Genomic DNA, 19,922 nt, shown 5'->3' with positions numbered 1-19,922 from the left:
TATAATCAAAATTTTATATATCCATTCAATAGACACACTCTTTGGCAATGAAAAAGAACTACTTGGATGAACCTTGAAAAGATTGTGTTAAGTATTAAAAGAAGGCCAGACACAAAAAGCCTACATATCATATGATTCCATTTATAGGAAATGTCCAGAGTAGTCCATCCATAGAGATTAAAAACTAGATCAGTGATTTCTAGGCGACTGGGAAAAAGGGAAATGGAGAGTAACTTTAGCTTTTATGTAGTTTCTTTTTTGGAGTGATGGAAATGTTCTAAACACCGAGTGCGGGGAAAGCTATACAATTCTATAAATTTATTACCATTAATTCGTACATTTAAAACAGGAATCTTATTTTATGTAAGTTAAACTGCTGTAACACTATAAAAATGCTCTGTGAATAAGGTAAAGAATGAAAATTTACATATCTAGACTACCATAAAATTATATTACAAATGTTCATAAATAAAAAGAAAATTCATGATGCAAGAAAAGATTGCCCCAACTTAGCATTTACCCTAATTTTTTTTTTTATTTTTTGATTTTTCAATTGCAGTTGTCCCATTTTCCCCCTTTGCCCCCCCAACCCAGACCACCCCTTCTCCCACAATCATATCCCTCCCCGTTGTCCATGTCCATGAGTCCTCCATACACATTCCTTGACTAAACCCTTCCCTCGCTTATCCCCCTTCTCTCCTCCCCCCTCCCCACTAATGACTGTTATTCTGCCCCTTGTCCTATTTAGTTCGTTTGTTTATGTTGTTCTTTAGTTTTCTGTATTAGGTGATATCATATGGTATTTTTCTTTCTTTGCCTGGCTTATTTCACTAAGCATGATTCTCTCTAGTTCCATCCATGTTGTCACAAATGGCAGGAGTTTTTTCCTTCTCTCTGCTGCATAGTATTCCATTGTGTAAATGTACCACAGTTTTTGCTCATCTACAGGTGGGCACTTAGACTGTTTCCAGCACTTAGCTATTGTAAGCAGGGCTGCTATGAACATACGGGTGCATAAGTTCTTTTGAATTAGGGTTTTAGGATTTTTCAGGTATAATCCTAGCAGTAGAATCGCTGGTTCAAAAGGAAGTTCCATTTTTAGATTTTTGAGGTAATTCCAAACTCTTTTCCATAGTGGCTGCACCAGTCCGCATTCCCACCAACAGTGCAGTAGGGTTCCCGTTTCTCCACATCCTCGTCAGCACTTGTTGTTTGTAGATTTGTTGATGATGACCATTCTGACTGGTGTAAAGTGGTATCTCATTGTGGTTTTTATTTGCATCTCTCTGATGGCTAATGATGTTGAGCATATTTTCATGTGTCTATGGACCTTGTGTATGTCCTCTTCAGAGAAGTGTTTGTTCAGTTCCTTTGCCCATTTTTTAATTGGGTTTTCTGTTTTCCTGATGTTGAGTCATATAAGCTTTTTATATATTTTGGATATCAGTCCCCTGTCTGAGATATCATTGCAAATATGTTTTCCCATATGGTTGGTTTCCTTTTCATCTTGCTGGTGTTTTCTTTTGCTGAGCAGAAACTCTTTAGTTTGATGTAGTCCCAATTGTTTATTTTTTCCTTTATTTCTCTTGCCTTAGGAGATGTATCCATAAAAATATTGTTACATGGGGTATCTGAAATTTTCCTGCCTATGTTTTCCGCTGGGACTTTTATGCTGTCACGGCTTACATTTAAGTCTTTGATCCATCTTGAGTTTATAATCGTGTGTGGTGTAAGTTGGTGGTCTAGTTTCATTTTCTTGCATGTGTCCAGTTCTCCCAGCACCATTTGTTAAAGAGACTCTTCTAACTCCATTTTATGTTCCTTCCTCCTTTATCAAATATTAGTTGATTGTAGATTCCTCGATTTATTTCTGGGCTCTCTATTCTGTTCCACTGATCTATATGTCTGTTCTTATGCCAGTACAAGACTGTTTTGATCACAGTGGCTTTGAGGTATTGTTTGATGTCTGGTATTGTGATTCCTCCTGCTGTGTTCTTCTGTCTCAAGATTGCTTTTACTATTTGAGCTCTTTTTTGGTTCCATATGAATTTTTGGAGTATTTGTTCTAGGTCTCTGAAATATGTCATTGGTATTTTAATAAGGATTGCATTGAATCTGTAAATTGCTTTGGGTAGTATGGCCATTTTGATGATGTTGATTCTCCCCATCCAAGAACATGGTATTTGCTTCCATTTATTTGTATCTTCCTTAATTTCTTTCTTCAATGTTACATAATTTTCAGAGTACAGGTCTTTTATCTCTTTGGTGAAGTTTATTCCTAGGTACTTTATTTTTCTTGTTGTTATAGTAAGTGGTATTTTCTTTTTTTGTCTCTGTCTCTGATATTTTATTGTTGGTGTACAGAAATGCCTTAGATTTCTGTATATTTATTCTGTACCCCGCTATTTTGCCAAATTCACTTATTATATTGAGTAGTCTTTTAGTGGAGTTTATAGGGTTTTCTATGTATACTATAATGTCATCTGCAAATAGTGATAGTTTTACTTCTTCTTTCCCAATTTGGATGCCTTTTATTTCTTTGTCTTGTCTGATTGCTGTGGCTAGAACTTCCAACACGATGTTGAATAGAAGTGGAGAGAGTGGACAGTCTTGTCTAGTTCCTGATTTCAGGGGGAATACTTTCAGTTTTTGTCTATTGAGTATGATGTTGGCCTCAGGTTTCTCATATTTAGCCTTAATTATGTTAAGGTATGCTCCGTCTATTCCCATTTTACTGAGTGTTTTCATCATAAATGGGTGTTGTACTTTATCAAATGCTTTTTCTGCATCTATTGATATGATCATGTGTTTTCTGTCTTTCATTTTGTTTAGGTGATGTATTGTATTTATTGATTTGCGTATATTAAACCATCCTTGCATCCCTGGGATGAATCCCACTTTATCGTGTTGTATGATCTTTTGGATATATTGCTGGATCCTGTTTGCCAGTGTTTTGTTGAGGATTTTAGCATCTATGTTCATCAGTGATATTGGCCTGTGGTTTTCTTTCTTTGTTGTGTCTTGACCTGGTTTTGGGATTGGGGTAATACTGGCTTCATAGAAAAAGTTTGGGATTTTTCCATCTTCTTGGATTTTTTGGAATAGCTTGAGTAGGGTAGGAGTTAGTTCTTCCTTAAATGTTTTGTAAAATTCGCCTGTGAAGCCATCCGGTCCAGGGCTTTTGTGTGCCGGGAGATTTTTGATTACTGTTTCAATTTCCTTCTTTGTTATTGTTCTGTTGAGACTTTCTACTTCTTCTTGGTTCAGTTTTGGAAGGTTATATGTTTCTAGAAATTTGTTCATTTCTTCTAGGTTGTCAAATTTCTTGCCATACAGTTGTTTGTAGTAATTTCTTATAATCCTTTGTATTTCTGCGGTATCAGTCATGATTTCTCCTTTTTCATATCTGATTTTGTTTATTTGGGTCTTCTCTCTTTTTTTTCTTGATTAACCTGGCTAAAGGCTTGTCGATTTTGTTTATTTTTGTCAAAGAACCAGCTCGTAGTTTCACTGATCTTTTGAATTGTTTGTTTGGTCTCTATGTCATTTAATTCTGCTCTGATGTTGATGATTTCCTTCCTTCTTCTTGCCCTAGGCTTTGTTTGTTGTTGTTGTTCCAGTTCTTGTAGCTGTAGGGTTAGATTTTTTATTTGAGATTCTTCCATCCTTATCAACTGTGCCTGTATTGCTAAGAACTTCCCTCTCAGGACTGCTTTTGCTGTGTCCCATATTTTTGGGCTGTTGTGTATTCATTATCATTAGTTTCCAGAAATTTCTTGATTTCTTCTTTGATGTCATTGTTAACCCGTTCATTATTTAATAGCATGCTATTCATTCTCCATGAGTTTGGATGTTGTTGATTTTTTTCTCTGAGGTTGATTTTTAGTTTCAAGGCATTGTGATCTGAAAAGATGCTTGATATGATTTCAGTTTCTTGAATTTGTTGAGGCTTGTTTTGTGTCTTATCATGTGGTCTATCTTTAAAAATGTCCCATGCACATTTGAAAAGAATGTATATTTTGCTTCTTTGGGGTGAAAAGTTCTATATAAATCAGTTAAGTCCCTGTGGTTTAGTGTGTTGTTCAATGCCTGTATATCCTTGGTGTTTCTTGCTTTGAAGATCTGTCTATTGTTGATAATGGAGTGCTGAAGTCCCCTACTATGAGTGTGTTGCTGTTAATATCCTTCTTGTGATCTTCTAGTATTTTTTAAATGTATTTGGGTGCTCCTATATTGTGTGCATATATGTTTATCGGTGTTATATCTTCTTGATGGATTGTTCCCTTAAGTATTATGAAATGTCCTTTGTCTCTTTTTATTGCCTTTGCTTTGAAATCCATTTTGTCTGATATGAGGACTGCTACCCCAGCTTTTTTTTCATGTCTGTTTGCTTGGAGTACTTTTTTGTATCCCCTTACTTTCAGTCTGTGTAAATCTTTTGTTTTGTGATGTCCTTCTTGTAAGTAGCAAATATGTGGGTCCTGTTTTCTTATCCATTCCGTTACCCTATGTCTTTTAATTGGAACATTTAATCCATTTACATTAAGGTTATTACTGACATGTATTTATTCATTTCTCTTTGTACCTGTGTTTCTCTCCTCTTTTTTTCTTCTTTTTCTTAAAACATTCCCTTTAGCATCTCTTGCAATGCTGGTTTGGTGGAGATGTATTCTTTTAGTCTTCCTTTGAGAAACTCCTTATTTCACCTTCCATTTTGAATGAGATTCTTGCTGGGTAGAGTATTCTTGGTTGTAAGTCTTTGTTTTTCATTGCTTGAAATATTTTTGACAATTCCCTTCTGGGTTGTAGTGTTTCTGTTGAGAAATTGGTCGATAGCCTTATCGGAGCTCCCTTGTTTGTTATTTGCTGTTTTTCTCTTGTTGCTTTTAGGATTCTCTCTTTGTCTTTGAATGTTGCCATTTTAATTATGATGTGCCTTGGAACGGGTTGTTTTGGGTTCCTCTTCATTGGAACTCTGTTCTTCCTAAATTTGCATCACTTTTTCTCTCATCAGGTTCGGAAAATTTTCTGTCTTTATTTCTCCTATCAGCTTTTCTATTGCTCGTTCCTCTTCTTCTCCCTCTTTAATTCCGATGACTCAGACATTGTTTTTCCTCATGCTATCCTGTAATTCCCTTATATCTTCTTTGTACTTTTTCAATCTTTTTTCATTTTGTTGTATTGTCTGGGAATTTTTTTCTACATTGTCCTCTAACTCACTGATCTGATCCTCTGCTTCGTTTAGCCTGCTTTTGATTCAGTCTACTGTGTTTTTCAGTTCAGAGATTGTATTCTTCATATCTTCCTGGTTCTTGTTAATGGTTTCTATGTCCTTTTTTATGCTGGTGTAGTTCTCCGTAAGTTCCCTGTAATTTTCTTGGAGCTGTTGGTAACTTCCTTGGAGGTTGTCATAGTTGTTTTTAAGGTTGTCAAGTATATTGAGCTTCTTCACCATCATTGTTTTGAATCCCATATCCGACATTTGGGCTATGTCTGTTCCATCTACCTCTCTTTCTGGGGATTCCTCTTTTCTTTTCATTGAGAGGTTGTTTCTGCGTCTTATTATGTTCGATTCTTCTTGTTTGTTTTTGTTTTTTGGTTTTGTCTGCTTTGACTTCCCGCCTTTGTGGTATGAGATTCTTTATAGGAGATCTGGGGGTTTCAGTGGTGCCGTCTCTTTGATTTCCTGAGCCTGATGTTCTTCGGTTACCCTTTATGGAGTTTGTTTATGCTGTCTGGTTATATTTTAGATGCTCTTTGGTGAGACCGTCCCTCTGGCTAGTTGATTGAGAGTCACTCTGTCCACTTTGTCTTGAGTTATTTTGTGGAGATGCTGTTAAAAACATAAACACAAAGCCCAGGCAGGAAACCCACACCCTCAAAAATATCCCTCACCCTCTATCCCACTATCGTCAGCAAATGAGTCAGTATTAATATAAATGTAGAGAGGTTAGGGCTTTTATACTATAGGAAGAATAGATAAGAGTTGTTTTTAAAGAGGAAAAATATGATTTTTGAGGGAGGGGATGATAGATTAGTAATAGTAGCAAGTAGTGTCGAGACTATGGAAGATAATAAGAAATATTTACATTGTATGTTAATACTAATAAAAGAAAAAGAGGGAAGAATGCAGAATATAGTAAGAAAGTGGCATTGTATAGTATTAGATTTATATAGTAGTTATATTCTATTTATTTAGTGTGAAAGTGAAGCTAAACAAAACAGACAAATAAACAAAAATTAACAAGGAAGGATGAGAAGGAGAGATGGTATAAACCAATTAAAGAGCTAGTTTTTTTAAAAAAAATTTAAGGAAAAGTAAAAATTACAATTAAAATTAAAATAAAAAATAAGAAATTAAAAAAATTAAAATAAAAAACTAAAATAGAAATAAAAAATTTTAAAGTATATATATACAAAAGGAGTTTTTACTCAGTTCAGCCTTTGTGTGTCGTCTTCTTTTTCTGGATCCACAGCTGGTCTAATGAGGCGGGCCAGAGGTTCCTGATCTTTGCAGGTTTGGCGCCTGTTTGGAGCCGACAGGGGTGATTGCTCGCGAGTGCATGTGCGCATGCTAGCCTCAGGCCTGCCAAGCAGTGCCCTGGGAGTTGGTCTCTCGCCCCTTGGGGCGGGGCCCGGACACTTGTGCACGGTGGAAGTTAGCTTCTGTGAGTCACCACCGCCCGCTGTTCCCACGCCGAAGCCACCTGTCTTTCCTGCACACGACTGGGCGGGCATGAGCAGAGCCTGAGCAAGTGGTCTGCGCTCTGACCTTGTGTCCACTGGGGCTGTCCAGGGGTGTCTGCGCCCAGTCTTCGTGCCCAGCAGGCCCTCCCTGCCCTCATTGGGGCACTGATCTTATGTCTGTTGGGGTGTGTCCAAGGGGCACCCAGACGCACAGCTGGTGAACTGGTTGCACGCCTGGGCCAGTGTATCAGGGCACTTCCCTGTGCGCACTCGTGCTACCCAGGGGGATGGTTGGCGAGTGGGCGAGCGCACTTCTGCGCCTGCACTCCTCAAGAATGTCCTATCACCCCCAACCTCTCCTCCCCTATCTGCAGTATACAAGAGAAAAAAATAAAGAAAAATCACATTCTCACATGCACAGCAGTATGCTGTTTCTTGTCTTTCAGCACCAAATGTCAGAGCCAGGAGAGGTCCTGGCTCTGCCAGAGGGCAGAGATCCACTCTCCTTCCGATTCCTCTCTGGGGAAGCCTGCGGTCGCTAAAAATTCTTTGTGTACTTCCAGCCGCAGCTCAGGGAGCCACCCCAGTCAGAAATCCCGTCTCGTCCCTTTTTCCTCCGCTGTCCTCACCAAACAGGTAGCTCCCAGATGGTTTTCTCTAATCCAGCAGTGCCAAGGCTCGACTCCTGCCAGTGTCCAGCTGCTCATTGAGATGTTCTGTCTGCAATTAGCCCAAACTACAGATGGGTCTCAGGAACCAGAAAGTGCAGCCTCCCCTCACTCCTCCACCATCTTCAGTGATGAGCTTTACCCTAATTTTTTGAAATGTTACAGAGGGCAAATTAGGAGTAGCATATCAGAAAACAGTTCTAGCTCTTTCACATTTTCTGCATTCCGATCCTAAGTTGAACTATTACTAGCCCAGTAATTGTAGATATATTATCTAACTTCTCTGTTCTTCAGTTATTTTATCTGTACAATAGGAATAATTAATAGTTTTTGTCTCATGGGTTTTGTTGTGATAATTCAAATGTTTCATGCACATCAAGTCCCTAGATGAGTCTTTAGCAGATAGTAAACTTTAACTACAGGTGTGTAACAGTTATCATCATTGTACAACTGAGGGGAGAAAATAAGTTTTTAAGAACATGTCTTGACTTCTCACATTATTCTTGTTTGTTTCATTTAGGTGTCTTCAATGCCCTGGGTTTGCCTGTGACCCAGTGCCCACTGGGTCTGAATGCCAAAGGACTTCCTCTAGGTATCCAGGTCGTGGCAGGACCCTTTAATGATCACCTGAGCCTGGCTGTGGCCCAGTACTTGGAGAAAAGCTTTGGGGGCTGGGTCTGTCCTGGGAAGTTGTAGTATGACCTTCTCAAGGTCTGTGAATGTGTATGTGTTTCCATTAGTTGAGTGAGATAAAGCAGCAGCAAGCAAGTAAAAAAATTGTAAAATTCTCACTTATTTAGTTATTCTTTCCACTCTTTCCTTCACTAACTGTTTACTTTAATAAAATGGTAATATTTCATTCCTGCCCTCATTTTACTGGAGAAGATAGGCATATAAATAAATAGTTGCCATAAAGCCTCCTATATGCTGTGATGGTGTCTGTTTCAGGTACAATAGGGAGATCACAGAAGAAAATATTCTATTTTAATTAGAGAATTATAACGAACTTCATAGAGTAGATGGTACTTAAACTGAGATTTGTAACATAGTTATGTGTTTTCCAGGTAGGTCATGAAGTAAGATAATTCTGCTTAGGAGCTATAGTGACAAAGACAAGGCATGAAAACTACACAGTGAATTCATGTAACTGTAAGTTAGTATGACCAGTGAGGAGCTGGAAAGGAGTATGAAAGCAGATGAAAATGCAACAAGAAAAACTCTTCCAACATCATCAGAAAAAGTATGTCATAGGTCTCTCCTCTTAAGAGGGTCTAGAATCAATGCCACCTTAGCACAAATAATCACATATAGCGCCCAGATCTTCATTCCCAAAAAATGTTTTCCAATAAAAAGAATCACCTTTTTCCAATAAAAAGAACCAGAGCTTCTTGGAGAAAAAGCTGATTCCAGGACTGAGAGAGGGAAACTGTAAGATAAGCCTGGAATAAACTGTTGTGCCAGAGACTTATGAAGTACTCAAAACTGAAGGAGAATATATCAAAATAACACAGGAACAGTTTAAAGAGCCTCTCACTAGCCAAATGTGGGATAATTTGAATATCAAAATGAATAAGTGATGGATTATAATTCAAATGGGAGTGAAAGTGAGAAAAGTAGATATAGCTCTAGATATTGATATAGAAATAGATATATGTAATATGTTTTGGTAGTTGCAAATGATGACTTTTACTGCTTGTTATATATAACAATAAACAATATATCAAACTATAGAGTTATATATAGTTATATATGTTCATATTTTATAAATACATATATATGCTTACATATTTTATAAGTATAACACTATATGTAAATTCATATAAATAAAATAAATATACATAATACATAAAAATATTTTAAGCCATGAAAAACAGGAGGGATACCTCAGGATCGAGGGATCCCAGCCCCAGTCCAGACCACCCAGCCCAGGGTCCGAGTGGGGGTTGGGGCAGCAGAAGAAATTGCATCCTCTTAAAGGGCCCATAATGAACTTTGAACTCTTGCAGACCCACCTCCTCTGGGATTCAGCACCAGGGCAATAGCTTGAAGGGCATCAGTGGCATATGGGGAGAAAGTGAAGTGCAAGAGGAGAAACAGTTTCCTCCCAAACAAAACTCCAGAGGCCAGGCAGCAGCATTGTCCCCTCTGCAAGCCCTCCCTCACACAGAGCCACAGAGCAGTGACATGGGTTGCCCTCCCATGGCAATTACCTAAGGCTCTGCCCCATACAATTTAACAGGTGTGCTAAGACAGAGAATCAAAGCAGCTCTACCTAATACGCAGAAACAAACACACGGAGTCTTCCAAGGAGACAAAGAAATATGGTGCACATTGAAAGAACAGCACAAAAGTCCAGAAAAAGGGGCTAAACGAAATGGAGATAAGCAACCTATCAGATGCAGAGTTCAAAACACTGGTGATCGGGATGCTCCAGGAACTTATTGGATACTTCAACAGCACAGAAAAGACCCAAGCAGAAATGAAGGTTACATTAAGTGAAATAAAGAAAAATATATAGGGAACCCACAGTGAAGGGGATGAAACTGAGAATCAAATCAATTATTTGGAACATAAGGAAGGAAAAAGCACTCAATCAGAACAGCAGGGGGGAAAAAATAATTGAAAAATTTGAGGAGAAACTTAGGAACCTCTGGGACATCTTTAAACATACCAACATCTTAATCATAGGGGTGCCAGAAGGAGAAGAGGAAGAGCAAGAGATTGAAATTTTACTTGAAAGGCTAAAGGGACTTAGTTAAGAAAAAAGAGAAGATCAAAATGATGAACATTAAAATGGCAATAAATTCACCATTATCAATAATTGAATCCAAATAACAAACTAAGCAAACAAGCAGAACAAGAACAGATTCATAGCTATGGAGATCACATGGAGGGTTATCAGCTGGGAGGGGGAAGGAGAAAAATGGGGGAAAGGTGCAGGGATTAAGAAGCCCAAATTGATAGATACAAAACAGACAGGGGAGTGTTAAGAATAGTATAGGGCCCTGGCTGGTGTGGCTCAGTGGATTGAGCACTGGCCTGCAAACAAAAAGGTTACTGGTTCTATTCCCAGTCAGGACACATGCCTGGGTTGCAGACCAGTCCCTAGTTGGAGGTGTTTCTCTCACACATTGATTTTTCTCTCCTTGCTTTTCTCCCTCCCTTACTCTCTCTCTAAAAGTAAATAAATAAAATCTTTAAAATAAGTAAATAAATAAAATCTGAAAATAAAAAGAATAGTATAGGAAATGGAGAAGCCAAAGTACTTACACACATAACCCATGGATATGAACTAAGGGAGGGGATTGCTGAAAGGAATGGGACTACTGGTGGAGGGGAGCAAAGAGGAAAACATTAGCACAACTGTAATAGCATAATCAATAAAATTTTTAAAAAGAAAAGCAGGAAAAAAGGAAATACATAAGTCATCGTCTGACAACTATCAGAATAATATTTAATTCAGACATGACTTATCAATGGATGCTAAAACCATTGGATAAAATTTGAACAGTTTTTGGGAAACTGAAATGTTTCAGTCTCAAAGTATCTCTTGCATGAACTTATTAATTACAAGAGTGAGGGATGTTCACTTTCAAGTGGAGGTACATGGTAGACACATCCTTAATCACATGATCAAAGTTAACATGAACAATAATAAATATATCTTCTGGTGAAGTGCACTGAGAGGGATATAGCAATACTGTTCCTTCTAAAAATATATCACTTAGAGGGAGGCTATGGATATGTGGGGACAGGGGGCATATGGGAAAATCTCTGCACCTTCTCTTCAATTTTGTTGTGAAACTAAAACTGCTCTAAAACAAACTAAAGTCTTAATAAAATGAAAATGCAGGGTTGATGATTATTAAGAATTTCAAGATGGCAACAGCAGTGCATTAAACCAAGCAGGGGGCTCTTCAATGCATAGTTTCATGCCCATGAAGCCAGCCCCATTGCCCACTGGATTCCTGAAAGTCACAGGGAGAAAAATAGGGAAGCTGAGTACTGTCCTCAGCAGAGCTCCATAGGGACTCCTATGCATTTGCACCACCAGATCACAGGCACTGCCCTGGCTGTTGTCCTGTCTCCAACATTGTAATTCTGTGAGCTGTCACTCCTTCCAATAAATTCCCTTTTGGTTTTGTAAACAAATAAAAAAATGAAAGGAAGGGAGGGAGGGAGGAAAAGAATCAGACAAAACCAAATTTATTGATACTTTACAAAATAAAGGGCCCATATTCTTTAAAAACAATTCAATGAATTAGAGCCTAGGAAAGGCTGAGAAACTGTTCCAAATAAAAGTTGACTAAAACTTCTTGATAACAATGCAATATGTGATATTGGATTGGAAAAATAAAGGTGATACAAAGGACAACATTAAGACAATTGGCAAAATATGAATATGGGATTTATATCAGATATCGTGTCACTGGAAATTTCTGAATTTCATAATTGCACTAATTATGTAAAATAATATCCTTACTCTTATGAAGGGAGGGACTGAGAGACAGGTTGGGGGGGTATACTGCATGGGTGAGGCATTGTAGAAGGGTAAAAACTTGGCAATAAGAGAGAATACAAATATACAGCTGACTTTATGTTGTTTCCTGTCTCCAGAATACCTTTATAATAGTAATAAAGAGCTTGACATGCATTACCTTATTTAAAAGTTTCAAGAGGAACTATGTGAAATGCAGGTATTGTTCTCACTTCAAAGATGAGGAAGCTGAGACACAGAGAGAATTTTTTGTCCAAGATGACACAGCTTGTACGTGGCAAAGTGTCTGTCCTATGATCCAGAGTCTAGCTACCTCCCTCAGAAAAAACTACATTGTTTATTGTGTTTGTTAAGATGCTTTCGGCTTTAAACAACAGAAAACCTTGACTCAAGCTAATTTATAATCTTGTATAACAGGCATTCCAGTGGTAGGTGAGGTCCAGGCAAGTTGGTTATAAGTGCATCAGGAATGGTAATCAAGGACCCAGATCTCCTCTCTCTTCCTGCTCTGCCATCTTCAGTGTTAGCCTCCTCTTCAGGTTCATCCCCAAATGGCTGTCCCAGATCCAGCCTTCATATCCAGATAAAGGGCAGAAAGGACCATCTCTTCCTGGTTCTTTTTTATGAGGAAGGAAACTTTTCCAGCAGTAACCCCTCAAGGAGATATTGCCCATCAGCACATTCGGCAGCAATGGGTCACACACTCATTCCTGAACCGTTCTGTGCCTGGGTCCTAATTTATAAAAGTAAGTGACAACATGGAGATGTCAGTGCCACTGAAGGAGAAAATTGATGTTACTCAGAGTTCCCCCATAAACAAGAGACACTGCTTACCACACAGGACCACACAAGGAACTCCAAGTTTTGGTCAGGAAACAGAAGGAACAAGGAGAGAGATTATGCCAAAAGACTTTATTGAGGTTTCTCAGGGAAAAGGCAAGGCAGGGTAAAGCACACAGTTTAGGACTGGCTAGTTTGAATAATTTCAGTGGACTTTGAGTTATAGGAGTGGTTCTTAGTTCTCTGACACCTAGCTCTGGGATTGATTAAGGCAGAAGGATATTGTCCTGAGGTACAAGGATCAGGTATAGGCTCTGGATTAGTTAGTTTGCATATTAGAGGCAGGCAAATGGCTTTTTAAGATGTCAAAACATCATATCATACATAATTTTTTTAAATGTGATTAATACCTGAACTAGTCACTGACAATAGGAATGGCATTACCTTGACTTGCTTCAACAAATGACTTTGCAATAAAATGGACATGGGATGTCAACCCCACTCTACTGCACAAAACAGGGCACTAGTGTGAGGAAATGTATTGTGGGGGTATATGTGTATATATAAAGGAGAGCTAATTTCTAGAGTCAGGCTAATAAAAACATACTGTTGCATGTGGTAACAAAAAAGATGAGGGTGGGGAGAACTAAGATGTGGTTTACATGTAATTTAGCATTTAATGGCAGCAGGCTGAAAAACTCAACCAGTGAAAGTACAAAAATTCAACATCCCTAGTCCTATATTTACTCTTCCCTTGAAAGTGCTTTGATTATCACCCAGGTTTTATCCCAGGGGTGACCAGCCATTCTCCTTCAGATTGACAAATTCTGTCTGTAGCTTTTATAATACCTTTAGTCAAGACTAGGTTTTTTAGAGATGGGGGAAGCAGTCTTATTCCTTAAAATAATTTCAGATCTCTCTGCTCTGATATTGTAGCATGACCTTAGAGAGTAACCTAATTCCTCTTATTTCTGAGTTCTGGGGTATGACATCATTCCCCTTTTGTCTCCTTATGAGAGCAACACACCTTCCTCTTGGCCACTTCTCTCTGGCTTCCACATTTATAAAATGCTAGTAATAGAAATCCTTTCCCTTAACCATACTACTATAGATCTCAAATATCAGGGCAGGGTGGTATTGTAACAAATTACAGAGATCTTGGGAATATTGTAACATTGTAAAGTATTGTTAGAAAAGAGGGATTTAGCTGCCTACCAATTAGTAGTTTAAAGATAGCTGATTCTTCATCATATGAGTAAACTGAGGACCAGAGAGCTTAACAAACTTGCTCAAACTTTACTGCTGGGTAGTGTTGGAATTAGTTTTTTTTATTTTTGACACTATTAGAGATGTCCCCATCTTCCCCCCTTTACCCCCCTCCACCCAGCCCCCACCCCCTTGGCCTCCACCACATTGTCATCTGTGTCCATGGGCTATGCATATATGCATATATGTTATTTAGCTAATCTCTTCCAGTTCCCCAACCCCCTTGCCTCTGAGATCTGTCAGCCAGTTCCATGTATCCATGCCTGTAGTTTTACTTTGTCCATCAGTTTATTTTGTTCATTAGATTCCACATATGAGTGAGATCATATGGTATTTGGAATTGGTTTTCAATTCTAGGTCTGTTGGGCTTTATGCCATTATATGTTTTTATTGAAACCCATCAAAAGTACTTGCCTTATAATGGAAGTTTGTACCTTTTGACTTCCAGTTATAAGATAAATAAGTACTGGGAATGCAACGTACACATGCTGACTATAGTTAACACTGCTGTATGGTACATTTGAAATTTGCTAAGGGTGTAAATCTTAAAATTTCTCATCACAAGGAAAAAATTAGTAACTACATGAGGTGATGGATGTTAACTACGCTTACCCATAGTAATCATTTTGCAATCTATGTATGTTGTCATTATTCTTTATGCCTTACACTTATACAGTGTTTATGTCAATTATATCATAATATAACAGGAAAAAAATACTTGCCTTTTCCTTGCTGGCTTCTAAATTCTTCAAATATGCTGAACAATTACTCCTACTCTTTGGAAGTTAAGACACTTGATCAAGAGACAATTTCCAAAGAGATATTGCTGGAAGCCTCTTTGTATTTTCTTGGTTCCCCCCAGCAGGTGGACCCTAAAAATGAATGCTTTTCCCAGCTGTAAGTGGTGCAGGGCTAAGAAGCAAGACTTTCATGCCCCATTTCCCAGGTGTCAGCTACTTAGGAGGGAGGTGGTCACTCTAAGGATTTGACCCTGCTTAAAAGATAGGGTGAAGTTCATCTTCCTTGCACTGAAAACTAATCTATGTATTTGTGTTCTCTGGAAAGCATCTCAAAAGTTTATCCTTATAACTTCTTGATTCAGAAGACAAGTCATGACAGTAGACCTCAGGACTGATGGTTTCAGAACATCTCTTCTGAGGTCTTATCCAAAGCATCGGGGGGAAATATATATTCACTGATTCCACAAATATTCAATAAGCATAGAGCAAACACTGTCCTAGTTGCTGGGGTTCTGATAGTGAATGAAACAGACAAAAATAATCTGGGACAATTCATTGTCTTTGTTGATACATATTACCCCTACTCTTTGGAAGGGAAAGGAATTGTCCTGCTTTGGGATGAAGTAAGGGAGCCTGCACTGAATGAAGAGAAAGCAAGACCCACACGTTCTGCAGCTAAGAAGGCTGGAAACTGCCACAGAGCCAATCACTCTGTGTTTATAGGCCCCTCTGTACTTGCTGTGTGGGCTTCATTCTGATACTACCCATAAAAACAATATCCAAAGATAACGTATGGTAGAATCTTGTCTATTACTTTCAGTATCTTCTCTGTGCATACATATACATATATGTGTATTTTTCTATTTATAAATATTTGTCTTATAAAGTACATACTATTCTGTATATTGATTCTGTCACTTCAAATTATAAGAACTTCCAAATACTTTAAACTTTAATATTAGATGTTAAAAAGGATTATATAGTGCCATGGAAGTTCAGCAAGGAAATATAGAACACTAATTTCAGATAAGGGAAGGCTTTCTAAGCAGAGATGCAAAAACCCATATTTGGAAAATCTGATTTGGTTTCTTAAAAATGAATATGTCTTGCTTTGGCAGGTGTGGCTCAGTGGATTGAGTGCCGGCCTGCGAACCAAAAGATCACTGGTTTGATTCCCAGCCAGGGCACATGCCTGAAGGGGTGTGCGAAAGGCAACCTATTGATTGCTGTTTCTCTCCCTCTCTTCCTCCCTCCCTTCTCCTCTCCCCAAAGTAAATAAATAAAATCTTTTAAAAAATGAATATGTCTTTACAGAAAAGAACACCATGAAAATTAAATGGTAAATGAAAATTGTTAAAAGATGTTTCTAACAATCCATGAGGAGAAAATATATGTAAATCTTTGAGAAATCAGCAAAGACTATGAAGATGTAGCTTACTGGAAAATTTTTAAATTTCTCCCCTTACCTCTAGTAATCAAAGGCAAATAAAATAAGATACTACTGTGCACCTTTTAAATTGCTCTCGTATGCTAGTATGGGGAGTGTGTGAATGTGTTAAAATACTTAACATTTTGATAAAAAGCCTTTGATTCAGTCATTTCCCTTATAGAGAGACATTCTCAAGGAAAACCTGCAGGCTGGGGCTCAGGCAAGAGCCTGACTCAATGGAAGACGGAAGTCGGGGGGCGGGGCCACAGGGACTGAAGGGTGGGGCATACAATGAAGAATGCAGGGACTCTCCTTCTGTGACGTTTGGGACTGTGTCATAGGGTCCCAGTGAGAATAGGGCTTAGGCAGAGGTGGCAGAACGTAGCAACACCATGGCAAGTTAAGTCTCTTGAACAGTTTCCTTGGGGGCTCTAAGAGTCTTCACCTATGGGGTCCTTGGGAAGTAGGATCCTGAGATGCAGAGAATCAGCCATAGCTGATCCGCATCAGTCAGAAGCCCAAGCAGGCCCCAGCTATATATCTGGCAACCGTAAACGCAAGCGGAGCAGACCATCGACAGACTCGGAGTCTGAGAACAGCTGCAGGTCTCTAGATCGGGAAGAGAATCTACAAGTCGTCACAACAAACCATGGTAAAAAAGTTAAGATCACATCTGAATATGCTTACCAAACTTTATTTTTGAATGAGGAAACCAGTGACATTAAAGTCCGTGCTCTGGGGAAAGTACGGTGTTTACACAAAACGTTTTTATGTCAGTCAGGCTACTTTGCTATTATGTTTAGAGGTTCTTGGACAGAACCTCACAAGGATATTATTGACCTGGAGATTAATGACCGGAATATAGATGCAGAATCCCTGCACTTTGTACTAGGCTCATTGTACAGGGACCAATATGTCATTAGGGAGCCCCTTCAAGTTCTAGGAGTTTTGGCAACAGCATGCCTGCTTCAGGTAGAGGACTTAATTCGGCAATGTGAAGAGACCATGAAGGAAACAATTAATGTGAAAACTGTTTGTGGCTATTATGCAGCAGCAGAAACCTATAATGTAGATTCTGTAAAAACAAGTTGCTTTGAATGGCTTCTCCACAATTTGATGACACATCCAAGTAATGAACTTTACAAAGAACTCAGAATAGATATCATGAATCTACTCATATATTCTTCTAATTTATTAGTATTGCAAAAAGAAATAGATGTATACACCATACTTAAAGAGTGGATGTTCCTTCGTCTTAACCCAACTTGGAAAGGATCAATAAAAGAGCTTTTAGTTAATGCGAACAACTGGTTTTACAGGCACAGGAAACATGCTGGTTACATTGCCTTCCTTGAAACCAAACGAGGCATAGCATTTCAATCAGTTTTTAAAAATTTGAGGTTTCAGCATATCATCTGTGACCTGGCCTCCATAACAGTTATTGAGCGAGATGCTGTAATACCTTCAGAATGGTTATCACATGTTTATAAACAGCAATGGTTTGCCTTGCTTAGAGCACAACAGTGCATGGAAATTGGGCCCCGATACATCAATGAAACAGAATTTGAAAAATATAACATGAGATGTGGTACAATTATTGTCAAAGATGGAAAATACTCCTGGAAGTGGTCAGGTTACAATTTTGGCTTTCCTTTACACGTCATCTTCAGCAGCCATTATGTAATTTTCAAGCAAAATACTTTCACTCAGCCATGTGATAGTTCAGATTGTCTACACCCTCTAAGAAATATTGCATTCCGATTAACTTTGGTATATTTTAATTCTAGTGGAAAAATAAGTTTCAGCAAAACAACTGGATATAAAATCCTTACCTTTCAAAATGATGAAGATCAAGTGGTAATGAAGTTGGATAACACAGCTCTGAGATTCCCTTTATACATATTCTGTAACTTCCTGTTTATATCATTAGAAAATCCAGGAAATTGATCTTGTCAATTAGGATATATTAGCATTTTAAAAACTTCTTATGATTCATGTCACTTATTGGCCCTACTGTTAAACATGATAAAGATGATGAGTAACAAATGAAATCTTTCAAATGTAAAAGCTATCAAATGATTATCTTCATTTTACTTCTATGGATTTAAGACTAAAAAGTTTAATTTCAAGAAATATCTGTAAAACAATAATAACTGATGTTGGCATCTCTTGTTTTTCATTTATCATCAACAGACAGCTCCAAATGGAAATGAGACTACATTTCAAAAGAATCAAAAATAAATTAACTAGGTAGATAAATTTCACCCTAACACTGAGACAAAATAAAGAATTCTCTTCCTTGCTGAAATTGTGAAAATGTGGCTTTGATTGCAGCAATAGTATAAGGAGAGAGTCAATCATGTACAGTTTTAAATAGCTAGACAATCTCGAGTTTTATAATGTTACATACTATATAATTTAGTGTTATTTTACAATTAATTTGCCACATTGCCAGTTTACTCTGTGGTTTGGAGAACTCGCATTGCTGACTATCTGGAAAAAAAACTATATTTTCCACACTTACAGAGCAGAAAAATGGATTAAAGAATATATACACATATTATATAATTAGGTAGTGTAAATATTATGTATATTATATAGTATATAAATATATATCAGAAATGTGTATTATAAATATTTATAATTATAATTATATAGTAACACATATAAATACATGTTAGATGCAATTTTATAGATGATATCTAAATAAATACATGCAAATAAATTTTTTATTGCTTGCAAAGACCAAAGAAAAGTAAATTTTTAAATGGTTGAATAGGTATTATAATCTAAAATTTATTTCCATTAAAATTAGTTATTCCTATGGATGCCCAGATATTAATAAGTTCAAAGTATTTCTTTTTTTATTTGTGTTTATATTAGGTTTACTTTCCATTTTGCCAAAGTTTGTTCTGCTTGACTGCAAAGTACTTAAGGTGATATTTATTTCAAAATAGAAGTCAATAGGATAACATTATCCTTTTAAAATTATGTCTTCCAAACAGCCCCTGATGTAGAATGAAAGGGCCAATCTATCCAGCTAACTGGTGCAACTTTCAAAGATTTGAATGCTGCTTATGTTGGTTTCAATGATTGTCTTTTTCTATGAAAATGTATATCAATTATATCATGTACTAATTGAGCACCAAGCATGTAGTCAAGGACAATTTATGTTAAAGTGCTTAACACAGCCATTTTTCAATTTTTTATTTTCAAGGCCCTCATGTTCTCAAGAATTGTAAGGATTTTGCAATAACTTACATCATGGTTATTAGTGACATATATTTGAAATTTGTTTGGATTGAAAAGTTAAACTTTATCTAAAGTTAAATTTTATCTAACTTGTCTTTTGCCATTGCTTTTGCAATTGTTTTTCAACTCAGTAGATTAAGGAGACAGTATGGAATCTGCAAAATTTGGAGATATATGTATTTTATAATCTAGGGAAATCAGTGCATCTGTTGATTGATATCTCCTGATGTTGATGATTAACTTTTGGCGTGCATAGAGTTCAATCTATCCAGAAAACAAATAATGAGAAATGGAACACTAATTATGAGTTAACTTGTCGTCGTCGGCAGCCGTCCGTCTCGAGAGATGATGGTGTAGCTTCTTAAGAGTCTATCTGCACCGCTGAGAATGGCTGTGCAGTCCGACTCGGGAGTGACACGGTATCTGTCTCCTCCCGTGTTGAATCGACATCTTGCGATGACGCTGAAGCTACAGAGCCTGGGCAGGGTGATATGGAGGGTCTGCTGTTGCCCATGCAGCAGACCCCCCCTCTCTTCGCAGCTGAAGGGTCCAAGGGAAAGACGGAGTCAATACAGCTTGGCTTCAGGTGCGCCGCAGGAGTT

General features: G+C 37.8%; 2 protein-coding genes across 3 annotated transcripts in view; both read left to right on the top strand.

The window, feature by feature from the left end:
* Positions 1-8,278, top strand: part of FAAH2 (fatty acid amide hydrolase 2) — a 126,180-nt gene extending 117,902 nt beyond the window's left edge. For both annotated transcript variants that reach the window (XM_090264248.1, XM_090264249.1), the window contains one exon: positions 7,876-8,278. In XM_090264248.1, the coding sequence (XP_090120374.1) occupies positions 7,876-8,051 (176 nt within the window). In that variant the 3' untranslated portion in view covers positions 8,052-8,278. The remainder of the gene's footprint in view (positions 1-7,875) is intronic.
* An 8,237-nt stretch (positions 8,279-16,515) lies between these two features.
* Positions 16,516-18,015, top strand: LOC149991312 (germ cell-less protein-like 2). The gene has a single exon (XM_090264919.1). It carries the CDS (start codon positions 16,516-16,518, stop codon positions 18,013-18,015), a length of 1,500 nt encoding a protein of 499 aa, XP_090121045.1.
* Positions 18,016-19,922: the final 1,907 nt, after the last annotated feature.

This window comes from Furipterus horrens, unplaced genomic scaffold, assembly GCF_987537825.1.
Source record: "Furipterus horrens unplaced genomic scaffold, mFurHor1.1.pri manual_scaffold_17, whole genome shotgun sequence".
NCBI lineage: Eukaryota > Metazoa > Chordata > Mammalia > Chiroptera > Furipteridae > Furipterus > Furipterus horrens.
The sequence above is the reverse complement of the archived record's forward strand: the minus strand, read 5'-3'. Positions and strand labels throughout refer to the sequence as shown.